We start from the raw sequence: 15,023 nt of genomic DNA, 5'->3' as shown, positions 1-15,023 counted from the left end.
CCCCTCCTCACTGTCAAATAGGGCCAAACTCAGCTGGCCCCCTCCCAGCGGAGCCCCTGGCACTCATCCTCTGAGCCAGGGTCCTACGGCTGATCAGCACCCACTGCCGGAGAGTGCCCTGGGGCCTGGGCCGGGAATCGCTAACCATGGCTCAGCCGCCACTGGATTTCCACCTGGAGCCTGTACCCTGGCTCGCTCCCTAGGGCTCTGACCTCAGCCCAGGCCCAAGGGGAGCTCCCCACACTGCAGAGCACACATCCTAGGCGCAGCCCAGCCCGTCCTGATAGCATCCCGGCATCCGCTCCACAGCGGCCTGCACAGTCTGTCTCCCCACTGCTGCGGCTGAACAGCACCTCCTCTGGCCCCACAGCAGAGGCAGTGGGTGCTGCCAGGCTCCTGGTCAGGCCCTCCCAGGCCCATGTGAGGAGCAGAGATGCCTGCCAACAGGTGTTGGTGGGCTGGAACTGGGCTTCATTGGAAGTGCAGCAGGGAGGCCCCTGAGAGGGGCATCTGTGCTGCGCCCCCACTGCCACCTCGCTGCTCTAAGCGAGGGGCAGTGAATCAAGCCGCAGCCATTTCCCAATCTCGAGCTGCCATGGAGGACAAAGCGAAAGAGTGACCCAGGGACAGCTCCTGGTCAGTGGGCTTGGCTTCCTTCCCTACCCGGAAAACACTGGAATCTGGGTTGGGGTCATATGGCCATAACGCATGTTTGGGGCCTTGGTGCTCACCGAGGGCCTTCACATTCCCCATCTCATCAAAGCCCTACAGCAGCTGGTGAGGTAGGTGAAGACTACCAGACCCATTTTATAGATGAGGTAGGTAGGCTCAGAGAGGCAAATGGACTTGCCCAAAGTCACACAGCTGCTAGATAGCAGAGCCAGGTATAGCCCAGAAATCACACACATGGGGGGCAGGGTGGCACAGGCTCTGTGACGTTGGGTCAGTTACTCTCTGAACCTCAGTCTTCTCATTTGAAAAATGGGGATAGTAATAGTTCCTATCTTGTCAGGTGATCGTGAAGATTAAATGCGATAATGCTATAAAACGTATTTGGCATAGTAGTGGCATAGAGACCTGCTCAATAAATGTGAGCAATGATTGCGGTTATTAATCCCAAGGATGTTCAGATGCTGTCCCTGTGTAGGCCTTGACCCAGATGATGCCCTGGTGCCTCTAGGCCCCCATCTTGTCTCTGTTGTGTCATTCAACACCCGCTAAGGCGAGCTTAGGTTCTGGCGTGGAGAAGCAGGGGCAGAGCAGGGCCACTGGGCTCGTCTCCGGGGCTGCCTGCCTGGTGAGGGGGTCTGAGAGCCTGTCTATGGCCCTGTTCATAGCCCCCAGGGCTTCCGTCTGATTTCTCACGTGGACATCAGATCTGCTCAGGGCCAAGCCAGGGGCTGGCTGCGGCCCGGCCCTGAGTGATTCCTAGAGGACAAGGCTGAGCAAGGGAGCTGAAAGGATTGGGAGTGGTCCAGGCTCTCCAAACAAACCCCTGCCCTGCCCACGCTAGCCTGGTTCTCCAGGGTCTGTGGAAGCCCAGCTCCCCAGCATGGAGGCCCAGCCACGGGGGCAGCTTGTGCCTTCTGTGTCCTGGCCAACCCTGAGATGGAGGGGGCGGGGAAGGGTTGTGTGCATCCAGGTAAGTTTGCCCTTGAGAAGGAGAGGCAAAGTCTGCTTGGAGTAGAAGGCCTGGGGGTGCAAACTGGGCCCAGCTGCGGCCATGCCACCCCCGGCCCTCAGTCCTACAGTCTCCAGGTCGCACCAACTGTCAGCCCTGGCCTTGGACGCTGTTCCTCCCCAGCCTGCTTCCTGCCGATGAATCTCCCCACCTAATGCACGCACTTCTGGACGCCCCCTCCAGGAGCCCTGCGTGGGGAAGGAGGGGAGGGCTGTTCTGGCTGCATCTCCTGGGACCTGGGGGTGCCCACTCTGTGCCCGAGATGAGCTCTGTGAAAGCTTTGGGGCCTGCGGGGCCAGATCGTTCGCATTTTTAAATTTTATTATGACTGTGTTTGTTAAATATAGATATATGTATTTATAGCCCTGCGTGCCCCCCGCCCCCTGGACCACGCCCTAGTTTTTCCCCCTGGCCTTCCGCCTGGTGGCTGTGTAGGGCAGCGCCGTCTGCGTGCTCTTGTCTGACACCGTCTGGGTGCTGCTGTTCCTCGTGACCCTTCGGGTCTGCTCGGGGGCAACGGTGGGGCCTGAGCGGTGGCTGGTCAGCGGAGAGCGCCTCGGCTTGTAGGGGGCCGGGGCGGGCTTGGGGGGGCCCGCGGGGGCCTCTGTACGAGGAGGCTCCGGGGACAGGTCGGCCTCCTCCTCTGCTGCCTCCTCCTCGCCGTCCCCCTCATCGTCACAGCACAGAGCATGGTAGAGCACTTTGTCGCTGAACCGCACCCTCTCCCGCGTGCCCGGGGTCCGCTGGGGCAGCTGGCCTTTTGCAGGGCCAGCGCTGAAGGCCTCCTCACTGGAGGAGTCCGGGGTCTCCACCCGCGGTCCATTGGGGATGGGCAGGCTGCCGTTCATGAGCCGGTAGTCGGGCCCAGCCCCTGGCCGGGCCGACTCGGGGCCGTCCACGGAGTCCGAGGGGGTAGACACGTCCAGGAAGGAGCAGAACTCCCAGCTGTCCGAGAGGATGTCGGCTGTCATGAAGTCCAGGTGGCCCAGGTCAAAGGGGCCGCCCACGCCCGCCTTGTCGCTGCTGGAGGTGCTGCTCACAGTGGCTGTGGTCCAGTCGTCTGGCTCCAGTTCAAAGTCGAAGTCTGAGGTCAGCTTATCGATCTGGCTCACCACCTGGCCGGGGAAGGGGAGAGAGTGGGGGGCCAGGCAGGGGCCCAGCATAAGCTGGGTGTGAGTGTGCCCCAGCTCCACTGCTAGATCCCCAGCTGCTGACCCTGCAGGACGGCGACTGGACAGGAGGGCACAGGTTTGCTTGTCCCGTTGAGGGCCAAACTGAACCAGGGTGAACAGAGCTTGTTCCAGCTACTCCCCTATTTTTTATTCCTCAGTCGCTCCAAGGGAGGGGAGACTGCCTTCAGCCCTGCACCTCATCCATTCACACACCCCTCTTCTCCAAAGGCAGCCCTGGTTCTGGGGGGCAGCCCTGGTGCTCAGAGCTTGATCTTCCTTTGATTGAGAGGGGGCCATTTAAAGAGGGCTGAGAGACTCCAGTGAGGCCGCTCAGTGGGGAGATGAGCAGCCCACCTACCCTCCGAGAGAAAAAGATACAGAGTTACCACAAGAAGACTCTGCCCAGGCTTCCTAAAGCATCCCGGACCAGCCCTGCAGCTGGTCAGCGACTGTCCCCCATGGGTCTCCACCAGCCCTTCAGGACAAGAACACCAGGTTACCCTACCCTTCCACCTTCCCACCCCACTTACCCCACAGCCTCCTCCCTCCTTCCCTTCCCTGTCCCCTGATGAGCGGAGATCACTCTTGGCTTGTTCTTGGAGAAGGAATAACACAAGCATGATTTGGTAAGCAATAAGGAAACCATCCTTCCTGGGCCCAGAGCTGCTTGCTAAATGCACTCAGGGGCAGCTCAGCTGTGGAGGTCACGGTACCAGCCCGCCTCGCTCCAGCCCTGCCTCAGGATACCCCGAGGTGCCCAGGCCACTATCAGCATGTAAATCAGAGATGAAGACAGTGAGGGGAAAAGGGAGACCCAGTCAGAGATGTGGGGAGAGGATAGAGCAAGACAAGAGAGAGAAGATAGAGCCTAAAACAAAAACAGCAAAACAGAAACAAAACCAAGTGGAGGAACCAAGAGACTAGCACAGAGACACGCCTCCAGTGAGCCATCAAGCCAAGGAGCCGCTCCCAGCGCCTCTCCAGTGTTCTCTACCTGGGGTCAGAGCGGCCAATTAATTAATTAACTAATGAAGTCCCTAATTCAACAAACCCTTACTGAGGACTACAGTTGGCCCTCCGAACGTGGGGAACCCTCGGGTTCAAGCAACCGTGGATCGAAAGGCCTACGATGGTTGTCTGTATGGAACAAGTACAGACTTTTTTTTCTTGTCATTATTCCCTAAATAATATAGTATAACAACTATTTACACAGCATTTACATTGTATTAGGTATTATAAGTAATCTGGAGATGATTTAAAGTATGTGGATGTGCGCAGGTTATGTGCAAATACCATGCCATTTTATATAAGGGCCTTGAATATCCTCAGATTTTGGTATCTGCAGGGGTCCTGAACCAATACCCCTCGGACACTGAGGGATGGCCATACTGCTGTCCAGGGATGTGCTAGATGTTCGGGGGGTGAGGGGGTGGTGAGTGCCCCACAGTGAAGGAGGAAAGCAAGGGCAAAGACGATGGGTCAGGAGGAGTTTGGGTCAGTGGGACGTCTACTTGGTTAGGAGTCAGGACGCCCAATGCAGGTGACCTGGTCGGTCATTTTTCTTCTCTAAGTCTCTAAGTTTCTCAATCTGTAAATGGGGAGTTGGGTGAATTCGTTTATCCCCAAGGTTTCTTCCACCTCTGAGATTCTAGGACTCTGTATTTACAGGAGCGACAAGTTATTTTGGGGTGTCAATGCCTAGAGATGCCCACTCTCCACAGCTCCAGGCCAGAGGTGGAGGGAACAGCTGGCCGAGGCCTACAGAAGAGCTGGGGGAGTCAAGACACCTGGGTTCCAGACTCAGCTTAGACTTTGTTCTGTGTGTCTTTGGGTAAGTCACATAACCTTTCTGGACCTCAACTTTATTTGCCACGAAGTGGGTGTGATAATCCCAGCCCTGCCAACCTCACCAGAACTTCATGAGGAAGAATGAGAGTGAATGGGCTCCGTGGGGCACTGGTGACACAAGTGACGTCATCTGCCATCTCTGAGCACCTACTGTGTATCAGGCGTTTCACCCGTGAGGTCATCATCTCCGGGGTTTATGGGTGATTGGCCTGAGGCACCAGTCATGGGAGCTGAGATGCCTGCCTCCGCCACTCCCGTGCAGGACTGCACACGGCTCAAGGTGCTGCTGTGATTTCTGGGTTTGGGCAGGCAGTGGGGATAGGGCTCCACCCTCCAATCTCGCCACCCCATCTTATGCCACCCCCCAGAAGGACTCCCCCTATCTCAGAGAAGCTCGCCTCCCCCAGAAGCCCATCCTCAACCCAGGCCCCACCTGAGGGCGGGTGGGAGCCCTGGCCTAGAGTGGAGGCTCTCAAACTGGAGTGTGCGTCAGCCCGCTCCCCAGCGTCTCTGATTCAGGGGGTCCGGGGTGGGGCTCGAGAAGGTGCAGATCTAGGAAGCTTCCATGTGCCGCTGCTGCTGCTGCTGCTGGTCCAGGGGCATGCTCTAAGAACCTCTGGCCTAGGATCCCGGGGATTTAAGCTGGTGAAGAAATAGCACTCCAGGGCATTGCCTGCCTCAGGAGAGGCCCTGTGCCTCTGGGGCAGCCACATCCTCAAATTAGACTCCCCCATCACGTCAGCTGCTGAGAGCCTGCTGGTGCGTAAGGGGGGCAATGCTAGTAGGAATCTGGAGTGAAACGACTTGGCTGTGATCTCAGGGTTGGCTGACGCTGGGGCAGGCCCAGAAGCTGGGCTCCTAATGCCCTGTGAAAACGATCCAGGGTGCAGAGGGCAGGAGCCCGAAAGCATGCAGGCTGGACACACTCCCCCCAGCCAAGAAGTCCTTGCCGGCCACCTGCTCAAGCGGCCTTCACATTCAGGCCCTTCCCCTCCTCCTGTAGAACGCCCCTCTCTGGTTCCACCCTGGGAGCGTGGAGCGGAGGGAGAGAGGGAGGTCTGGGTTCAAGTCCCAAGTCTGTCCTGTCTTGGCTAGGGGCCTTGAGGCAGGTGACTTCCCCTCTCCACATCTTGGTTTCCTCCACTATAAAATGACAGTCCTCTACTCACCAGGTGATAGGGAGTCAACAGATATGAATGTGCTTTAAACTGCAGAGTTAGCACAGCCAACCACTTAAGAACCTGGGCTCTGGAGCCAGACCTGGAGTCCAACCCTAGCCTTACCACTTATGGGCTGTGTGACCTTAGCCAAGTTACTCAACTTCTCTGTGCTTAAGTTCTTCAAAGGAGAATTCTGGTAGTACTTACATGATAGGCCTGTTGTGAGGATTTAATGACTTGACGCATGGAAAGCATGTAGAACAAGGCAGAATGCCAATACCCACTGTGCACCAATGGGTGCTAACAGGTGACCAGGCCCCTGGCACCAAGTCCAAGAACTGATGGGAGTCAGTTCTTCACCAAAGGAATGACACTCTGATGGGGATATTTCCAGTGCCTGTGACAGAATAATGGGACATTGGGCCTTTCAAACCCCAGCACATGGGTGGTACCTATGCTCCCTAACATAGGGCTGAGTCCAGATAGAACAGAAGCAGAAGAGGTTCTAGAAGCCAAATGGTCGGGCTCATAGGCCAATCTGGCCCAGTCCATTAGGTGGGACAGGTCACACGCACTAGAGAATAACATAAGTGAGGATCAGAAAAGGGAGTGATGTGCCAAGGGCTCCCGGATGGTATGCAGGGCCTGGGTCAGGCCACAAACCCCACTGCCCATCCCTGGTGCCTCTTTCATGGGCCAGTTCGGAGGGCAGGGGTGGGGCAGGCCCTATGCTACCCACCTTTCTGCTTTGGATGTCTTGAAATCTGCGATTTTTCTCTGAGATTTAATAATCATTTTGCCTGCATGTAATTTGGGATTGTCTTGGAGAGCAGGGAAATAATTATATACACAGAAAGAAAGAGAGGAGGAGAGAGAGAATGGAGAGAGAAATGAAATCATAAAAATCACAGAATCATAGAACCTCAAAGCCACAAGGGACTGGAGCCACTGTTGAGTCCACCCTTCTCATTGTGCTTGCTGATGGGGAAACTGAGGCCCAGAGACTAGAAGGAGCTGAGCTGAGAACAGAAGGTAGGCGTCCTGACTCCTGGGCCTGGCACCTTAAAAACAAGAATCACGTGCTCTAGAGGGGGAGCGGGAACATGAGATAGGAAGAGCACGGCTGAGGGCTGTGACAGAACCCGCTTGAGGTCCCAGGCCCTATCCCAAGGGTGTCCCCACCCTCTGTCCTAGTCACAGCCTCACTCCCCTGGCCTGAACTGCACCCATCTGGTCTTCCCACTGACAGCAGCTTCCTTCCAGCTCCTGACGCACCCTGCATCCAGGAAACTTCCTCATCAGCCAACAGGATCAGGTCACTCCTCTGCTTCCAGCACTTTTCTGCTCCCCAAATTCCCAAGCCTCTCAAACACAACCCCACCAAACCTGGCCATGGGCCCTTTGCTTTCCAGCAAGCAGCCGCCACACTGCCAGGGTTGTCTCCTCACCAGCCCTGCACACTCCACCGAGCTCACTTCTCCCTCTGGGCTCCCCTGGACGCCTCCCGGCTTTCCCACTCACGGCGTCTCACTTCCATAAGGAAGTCTTCCCTCCTCCCCAGCTGAGCACAGCTTCCCTATGAAAGGCTCTCAAAGCACCCTGCCCCTCTCCTTAAAATATTTTCCAATATTTATCAGCCCTGCTACAATTGTAGGTGTGTATATGTAATAATGTGATGGAGGTCTGCCTCCGTACCAGACAAGGGTGGGACTAGGTCTGAATGCCCACCATTGCATGCCCAGTTTGGCAGAGGGATTGGCACACTCTTCACAAATACAGCCACTGAATGAGTTGAGACATAGAGCTTAACAAAAACTTCTGGAGGCTTCTTTTCTGAGAAAGAGTTCTATAGTCCTGGACACCCCAAGAATGGCTCCCCCAGCCCTCCCTCCAGCCCTGGCTGAGTCCCCACTCCAAGGAAAGCATGTCTGTGTTACCTAAGACCCCAGAGCCAGGACTGAGGACCCAGGAGCTCCAGAACTTGTATCTCCCTCCTCCCCCCTCACCTCTGGCCCCTTCACCTCACTTGACAAGCTGCTGCCTCCCTCCCTCCGTCCCAGCTCCCCGGGGCAGCAGCCGCTTACTTACGTAACTGGGGATTCTGCATTATTTATGACCACTGATTATTTTGTAATTCTGTGATTACGTTATTTATTGTCTTCCTGGGGGGCTGTGGAGCTGGGGAGGGGGGAGTGAGTTGTCTGTGATTCATGACTCTCATCCTGCAATTTGGCCTAATTGGCCAGGGAGCTTTGTAAATCTGTCCAGAGGAGGAGAACGCAAAGGAAAAAGGGAGGAAAGGAAGGCGAGAAAAAAAATAAGAAAAATCCGCACAATTCTTGCAGAGCTGCGGGTGATGGAGCTGACCCACTTTGGCACAGCACCGTGGTCCCCAGCCTCTCCTACTCCAGCTGCTTCCTGGCTGGGCCACATTCATCTCATGCCCGCATGGCCCGTGACTTTCCTTGCCACCTCATAGGCAGCACCTTGCCAACGGGACTGCACACTTGCCACTGGGCCTGCTCCCCAGGGAAATGGGGTGGGGGATCCTCCACAGCTCCCCAGGCTGCAGAAGGGTGCCCACCCCTCCATCCTCCTGAGGTGTTTGGGCCAAGGTGGGTAACTGTGCTCTTAAGTTCTGTCCTACCTAAGAGTCACTGATGACGTGGGGACACGGGTGGTGAACGAGAGGATGAGTTTTGAGCCCCCATGCTGAGCTACGTCTTGAGAAGGGGGAAACTAAGGGGGAGGGGGAGGTCAAGTACCTGCTCAAGGTAACCTCAACATCTGGGGGGACCAGGGCCCTTACACCTGCCCTTGGGGGCTCCTGGTTTGTGGGGAACAGGGAGAGGAGTGGGGAGGCAGATTCCTACCAGGAGATTGCTAGAGAGTGTGTGGAACTCTCACTAAGGACAAATGCAAGTTCCATAGCGTGGCCTGCAAGGTCCTATGCATACTGACTCTCTGCTCCTTCTCCGACCTTTCCTCCTGCTTTTCTTCTCCTGGTTCACTCCAGTCCAGCTGCACTGGCTTTCTTGCTGATCCCAAACATGCTGAGCACACTTCCTCCTCAGGACCTCTGCACTGGCTGCCCCCACTGCCTAGAAGGCTCTTCTCCTAGATATCCATTTGACTTGTACCCTGACTTCCTTTGGGTCTCTGTTTAAAAGCCATCTTATTGGAGATCCTCTTCCCAGCCCCATCACTGTCACTCTCTATCCCCTTTCCCTGCTGGAAGAGGGTGGGACTGCCTACTGTAGGAGAAACTAAAGGGTGCCAGCCAGGAGGCCGGAGTCCTGGCTCTGACCTCCCTGATCACGGCTCCTGAGCTGATATGACTCCAGAAGAACGAGGCCATACATGGAGTGAGGAGCAGGCCAGCGCTAGGATAGTTCATTAACAATCTCTAACAGATATGGAGCTACTGTTGTGCCCATCACTGTGCCAAGTACTTCATATATAATATTGCATTTAATTCTCACAACCCTGGGGCTCGGGGCAGGGGGAGGGGGGCAAAATTCTGTATCCTCTTGTTACAGATGGGAAAACAGAAGCAAAGAAAGGTAAAGTAACTTTCCTAAGGTCACACAGCTAGGAAGGGGGCGGAGCTTGGATTTGAACCAGAGACACCTGGCGGCAGAGCCCATGCTCTTAGCCCCTAGGCTGTGCTGTGTCTCTAAATTAAGATCCACAGAATTTCAAGGAGCTTAGAGACTGGCTGGGATGGGCCTGGCATCCTGGAGCGTTGGGGAGCCTAAGAGAGATGAGGGCTAATGACTGACTGACCGGCACATCCCTCTGCAGCACAGCTGAGCTTTCAAAGTGCTTTTACGTTCCTCACTTCACTTAGTCCATTAAAGTACTTTCCCCACCCAGGGGACAGACCTTGCTCCTCAGCACCTGGGGAGCCAGTGACAGAGCTGCAGCAGGGGTTTGGGAGGGCAGGGGGGTATGGGAGAGGGGGTGCGAGTAAGTGTTGGCCCCCCTACTGCATGCAAAGTCCCCATAAGTCCTTGTAAGATCACTCTGAGGTGTGAATGATCATCAACCCCACTTCTGAGATGAGCAGACAGAGGCTCAGGAGTGCTTTAGCGTCTCTCACCTTTCTGTGAATTTTAGGCTGTGCACTCAAGAGGATGAGGAGGGTCTGCCATGAGCAGCGGTGTCTGGGGCTGGGGAAGGGGAGCAGCAGACAGAGGAGGAGGATGGCAGAGGGGGTTACAGCTAAGCCCTTCCTCTCTGCTGGCCTTGCTCCTTCCTCGAGCATCCTGTGCTGTTCCCTGGCAGTCTTGCATGACTTGTCTTCACATCTGAGTGCTTTGCCCTCCTGAGACAAGAACGCAGCTGGTGAGCTCTGAGCTGGCGCTGTCTGGGGAGTGGGGTATGATAAGAGAGCAAGTGCCTGCCACCCTCTTGACCTTGGGTCTGCCCATACCCCAGATGGAAGAATGCCACACAAAGTGACTGAGAAGGAGAGCCAGGTAGACTCAGCTTTACAGCCCCCTGGAAGGACCAAGAGCCAAGATCACGGGTTCCAGGGAGCAGGGGGGCTGCAACCCTTTACCCCAAACCAGGGCCTGGCACCCCTACTTGGTAAGCCAATTCCTAACAAATCCCATCACACAAGAAGGCAGTTATGGCATCTCCTCTTCTGCCTGAGCCTCCCAGAGCCCTACCTGCCTTACCCAACTCTCCCCTCTGCCCATCAGCCCATGTCCAGACCCTGCCTGGAGGTGGGGGAGCTCTGAGGCCTACCCCTCCTCCCAGCTGGGTGCCATTGGCAGCGGGCAGGCAGTGGCATACGGGGCAGACTCTGGTTGCCATAGCAACCTGCCAAAGTCTTGGGTGGAGGCACATGGCCTACAGGGTGTGTGGGGGGAGGGGACTCATCTTTCTCTGTCCTGGCTCAGGCCTCTGGGCTGCACAGCCTGTGAACTTGAAGCTCTGCTGTTCGAGATATGGGAGTGGGGGGGTGTGTGTGCTGAGAAGGGAGAGAGGGAACATCCAAAAGATCTGCGAATAAGTCCCAGTGCTTCTGATCTTGCTGCCTCATCCCATAAAGGGCTCCCCCTCAGAGCATCACTGCATGAGCATAAGCTATCAGCTCTAGAAAGCCCCTGTCAAAATGCAAAAAGATCACTCATTAGCCCACTTGTTCAGGCCCCAGAATAGGCATCAACAACCTGAATTCTAGGCTTAGTTCTTTCACTGGTAGGCTGTGTGACCTTGGACAAGCCCCTCTCCCTCTCTGGGCCTCAGTTTCTTCAACAGTAAATGGACAGGGCTGGTCTGGATGACCTGTGGCATGACTTCAAGCTCTGGAGCTCTGGATAGCTATGCTGGGGGAGGGAAGAAGGGGAGGCAGATGCCTGGAAGATGCTCACTTGGGAGTAGGCTCTGCGCTGTACGAAAGCTGACTCCCAGGCTTAGAGTCAATCCTGGCTCTTTCTGGGCAGGCCTGCTGGGCATAGGTCCCATGCCCTTCCCAAGACTGAGACTCTGGACAGTTCCTTTGGCCCAATGGAAGCACAGAGCAGCTGAAATGAGATGGAGGCGGGGAGGCATGAGGGGGTATTGTAGTCCTTTAAACCAATGAGGTTGGGGGAGGAGGGGTTGCTCAGGGTCATCTGGCCTTTGATCTCTAAACTGTATTCCCCAGAGATGTTCAGCCCACACTCTGGCCAGCTTGGTCCATGAGTGGAAGCACCGTCTCTCTCTACCTGAGAAACAGCTATTTCCACCCCCTGAGAGAGGACTTCCTAGCAGCCTCCATGAGGCTGACTCTGGGCAGAGGGCTGCCCTGTCCAACCTCAGCTCCTGTCCCAGCATCTCCACAAACCCCTCCACTCTGGACACAGCTCCTTTCAAACACCCCCTGCTCCTTGGCTCTCAGGCCAGGCTGGAATGCCACTTTGCCAGTCTGGAGTCGGTACCAACATCCCCCCTCTCCTCAATCCTTCTAGAGCCTCATCCACCCTGCACAGCTGGCTGGGGAGAGCTCGAGCCCATAACTCCAGTTCAATCACTCTCCAGGCCATCTCTACAGGGGCCCTGGTTACAAGGAGCTGAAATTTGCCTAAAGCCCACCTGGCTGGTGTAATGGCACCCAGCGGGCAAATTCAGGCCAGCGGCTCAGAACGCTAGTCATGCATTTTGGGCTTGAACACAGCCCAGGGGGCAGGGCTGAGGACATGTGTACCTCATTACCCCAGCGATGTGGGAAGCAGTAATTAAACCGGGCTCCGGTTAGACAGAGAGGGACACACATCCCAGGATCTCCCGGTGACTTTTCAGCCTTGGCAAAAAACATCCAGCAAAGCATCCCTTTCGAGGAGATTCCCGCCCCTGCGAACGGACACAGAACTCTGGCACCCACAGCAGCCCACCACACCCATTCCCACCTCAGGGCAGGGGGGCACAGCTGGTTTTAATTTTTCCAGGACCCAGGGTTCTGAGTTTCCATGTGATCTCTGGAGAAGGCTCTGAGCTGGGCCTCAAGCAGTGTGGTCTGCCTCAGTAGAGCAACACACACTCTCCCAGGGCTCTTTGCCACCAGGTCAGAGTCAAGGAGCCAGATGGTAGGGTCAAAGGTCAGCTTGGGCCCCAGAACAGTGTCTCCCACTAAGAGGCTGTGCTGGGATTCAGTCCCTAGTGGCCACCTTGGCAGCCCTGAGTGCTAACCACAGAGCCGTGGGCCCATGACATGCTGCCCAGGCAGTCTCTGAAACACCCAGGCCCCTCCAGCCCTGGGGTTTGGTGAGATTTTTAGCAAAGCAGATTTGGGAAAGGAGAACCAGGAGGAGGTCCCCAGCAGAGTGTCACACGTGCACATAGCTTTGTGCACACACACACACTTAACACATATGTGTGAGTACATTTTTGTGCCAGGCCTAGGAAAACTGGTCAAGGATCTGTCTGGCCCCTTACTCACCTCCCTTAGCTCCTTGGCCACCTCCTTGAGCTCCCGCAGGATGCCCTCGAGCTGCCCGATGACCATCTTCATGCGCTGTCGAATCCGTTCCCGCTCGCCACCACTGCTGGGGTCGTCACTGGGCTGCCCGAGGTCCGGGGTGCCCCGAATGTTCATCCTTTACCACGTGGCCACAGGCCTGCCCATACTCCCCCCAGCCGGGCACACACTGCGTCTGCCTCCACGGAGCCCCCCTCAGCCAGGCAGAGCTCCTCATCTTAACGGCCCCCCAGCCCACCCTGGCCCTGGGTGGCCCTCACCCAGTCCCTGCCCTCTGCCACCCCACCTCCTCTGCCTCTGGGTGAAGAACGGGACACCCAGAGGGAGACAGAGCCTGTCACAGGGGGTCAAGGTGAGGACACAAGAGGGCAGGGGGAGGGGCCTTGGGTCTCAGGAGTGGCCTCTAGGACTTGAAGTGCCTGTGGGTGTACTGAGCTGATCTCTGGCTGAGCCTGAACACAGAGGCAGGGGGATGACTCTGCAGGGACTAAGGGTAAGAGATGCCCTTGGGTTGGGGGGAAGGCAGCCGTGATCCCCTCACAACTCCTAGGCAGTGGCAAAGGCAGAGATCTCCGGATGCAACTGACACCTGCAGAGGGATGGTGGCTGGGGTCTTCCAGAAGTGGAGGGGGCTCCAGATGTGGGCAGCTCTGGCAAGCTGAGCTGAATTGGAGGAGGGCAGCCCCCTGCAGAGAGAGCGAGCCTGGCGTCAGCCCTCCCAGGCTGCAGCACCAGCCGGCAATGCCGCTGCCTCGCTCCTTTCCCCAGCATGCACCCTTTCTCGCTGGGAATTTATTCTTTTTTCTTTGTGGGGAGGGGTGGTGGAGGCAGATGGTCTACAGCACAGCCCCTCCTCTAGAAGGAAAGGAGGGAGCCCCTGCTTTAGAGGCGGAAGTCCTCAGCCTGCGAGGGGGCACTCTGCCCCAGCTTCTCCCAACCCCCTTCCCTAGCCAAGCCTGGCCCTCCAGTTCACCAGAGGGCCTCTCCAGTCGTCTGTCCTCTCTCCTAGTGCCGCCAGGGCGCCCTCGGTCCCAGCGGACCCTCCCTTCCCCAGCCCCGCCTTCCCTCGGAACCCCCGATCCGCTCCCGGACTCACCGAGGGTGGGGGCACCGGCCTTCCTTCCGAGCAGCGTCGGGGGCCAAGCCCCAAGATGAGGTTGGGGGGCCCCCAAGGCTCTCTAGGGCGGGCTTCTCTCTCTGGACCCTTCGGCCCCTGGCCTCAGGGAGGTCCTCAGAGCCGCCACCGGAGACATCTGGGCGGTGGGAGGGGGCGGGGCCTCCGCGCTCCACGGAAGGGGGCAGGAAAAAGCTCCCCCGACCCCCGCCGGGCTCCGGGCAGGGAATGAGCGAGCGTCCGGGCGGCCCGGGGCTTCGAGGCCACAGGTGACCCGGGTGCAGGGCGACCGAGGCGACGCCGGACCGGTCCCAGCGCGTGAACCAAAGTCGGAGGGATCGGAGGGCGCCGGGATGCCCTCGGCCCGCGCCCGGCCGTCCCCGGGCTCGGCGCCGTCCGGAACTCGCTCTGTCCAGTCCAGATCGGCCGGCTGCGGGCTCCGCTGGGTCTGCCCGCCCGGAGTGAGCTGGCCTCGCCGGGCGCCCGGGACCTGCTCAGCCCGGACCCCGAACGTCCGCGCTCTGGCACCCGCCGCGTCCGGAGCGGCCGCGAGGATCCGCTCCGCCCAGCCCCGCGGGCCGCCGGGGCGAGGACGCCGCCGCCGCTCAGTCCACGGCCGGAGAGGTCCGGGATCCCCGGGCCCCCGGGAGGGGCGGTGTCGGCCGCGGGGCCGGGTCCCCGGCGGCCCGGCCGGCGGAGGCGAGGAGGCGAGAAGAGCTAGGGAGGAGGCGCGCCGCGGGCGGCGAGGGGAGGGGCGCGGCGGGCCGGGCGCACTGGGCTCGCGGCCTCCGCTCGGCGCCCGCTCCCTCGCGGCCCGCGGCCTCGCCGGCCCCCGGGCGCCGGGTCGGGGCTGGGCCTGCCTCCGCCGCCTCGCCTCGCCTCGCCCTGCCCTGCCCTGCCCTGCCCCGCCGGGCTCCGCGGGCCTGGGCCCGCTCCCCGAGCGCCGCGCCGCCCGCCCGCCCGCGGCCGCCCCCGGCCCGCCCCGCCGGCCCCCGCGGGACTGCCGCCCGGGCGGGCGCTGGCTCCCTCCGAGGCCGCTGGCTCGCTGGGCTCCGCTCTCCGCGCTGTCAGCGAAGGG

At 58.4% G+C, this 15,023-nt stretch overlaps 1 protein-coding gene across 6 annotated transcripts; it reads right to left on the bottom strand.

Annotated features, from left to right (window-relative positions):
• Positions 1–2,023: 2,023 nt before the first annotated feature.
• Positions 2,024–14,817, bottom strand: INSYN1 (inhibitory synaptic factor 1). 6 transcript variants are annotated; one of them, XM_014849735.3, is made up of 4 exons: positions 13,928–14,817; positions 12,793–13,517; positions 9,964–10,188; positions 2,024–2,796 (listed from the first exon to the last, which is right to left on the bottom strand). In XM_014849735.3, exons 2-4 carry the CDS (start codon positions 12,946–12,948, stop codon positions 2,077–2,079), a joined length of 1,101 nt encoding a protein of 366 aa, XP_014705221.3. In that variant the 5' UTR covers positions 12,949–13,517; positions 13,928–14,817; the 3' UTR covers positions 2,024–2,076. The 6 variants fall into 6 exon arrangements, with proteins under 6 accessions (XP_014705221.3, XP_070354434.1, XP_014705222.3 ...); XM_070498333.1 differs by lacking the exon at positions 9,964–10,188 and adding an exon at positions 11,246–11,398 and having other exon boundaries at positions 13,928–14,809; XM_014849736.3 differs by lacking the exon at positions 13,928–14,817 and adding an exon at positions 11,246–11,398 and having other exon boundaries at positions 12,793–12,931.
• Positions 14,818–15,023: the final 206 nt, after the last annotated feature.

This window comes from Equus asinus, chromosome 2 (assembly GCF_041296235.1).
Source record: "Equus asinus isolate D_3611 breed Donkey chromosome 2, EquAss-T2T_v2, whole genome shotgun sequence".
Taxonomy (NCBI): Eukaryota; Metazoa; Chordata; class Mammalia; order Perissodactyla; family Equidae; genus Equus; species Equus asinus.
Note: the sequence above shows the minus strand (reverse complement) of the source record. Positions and strands in the feature narration are given on the sequence as shown.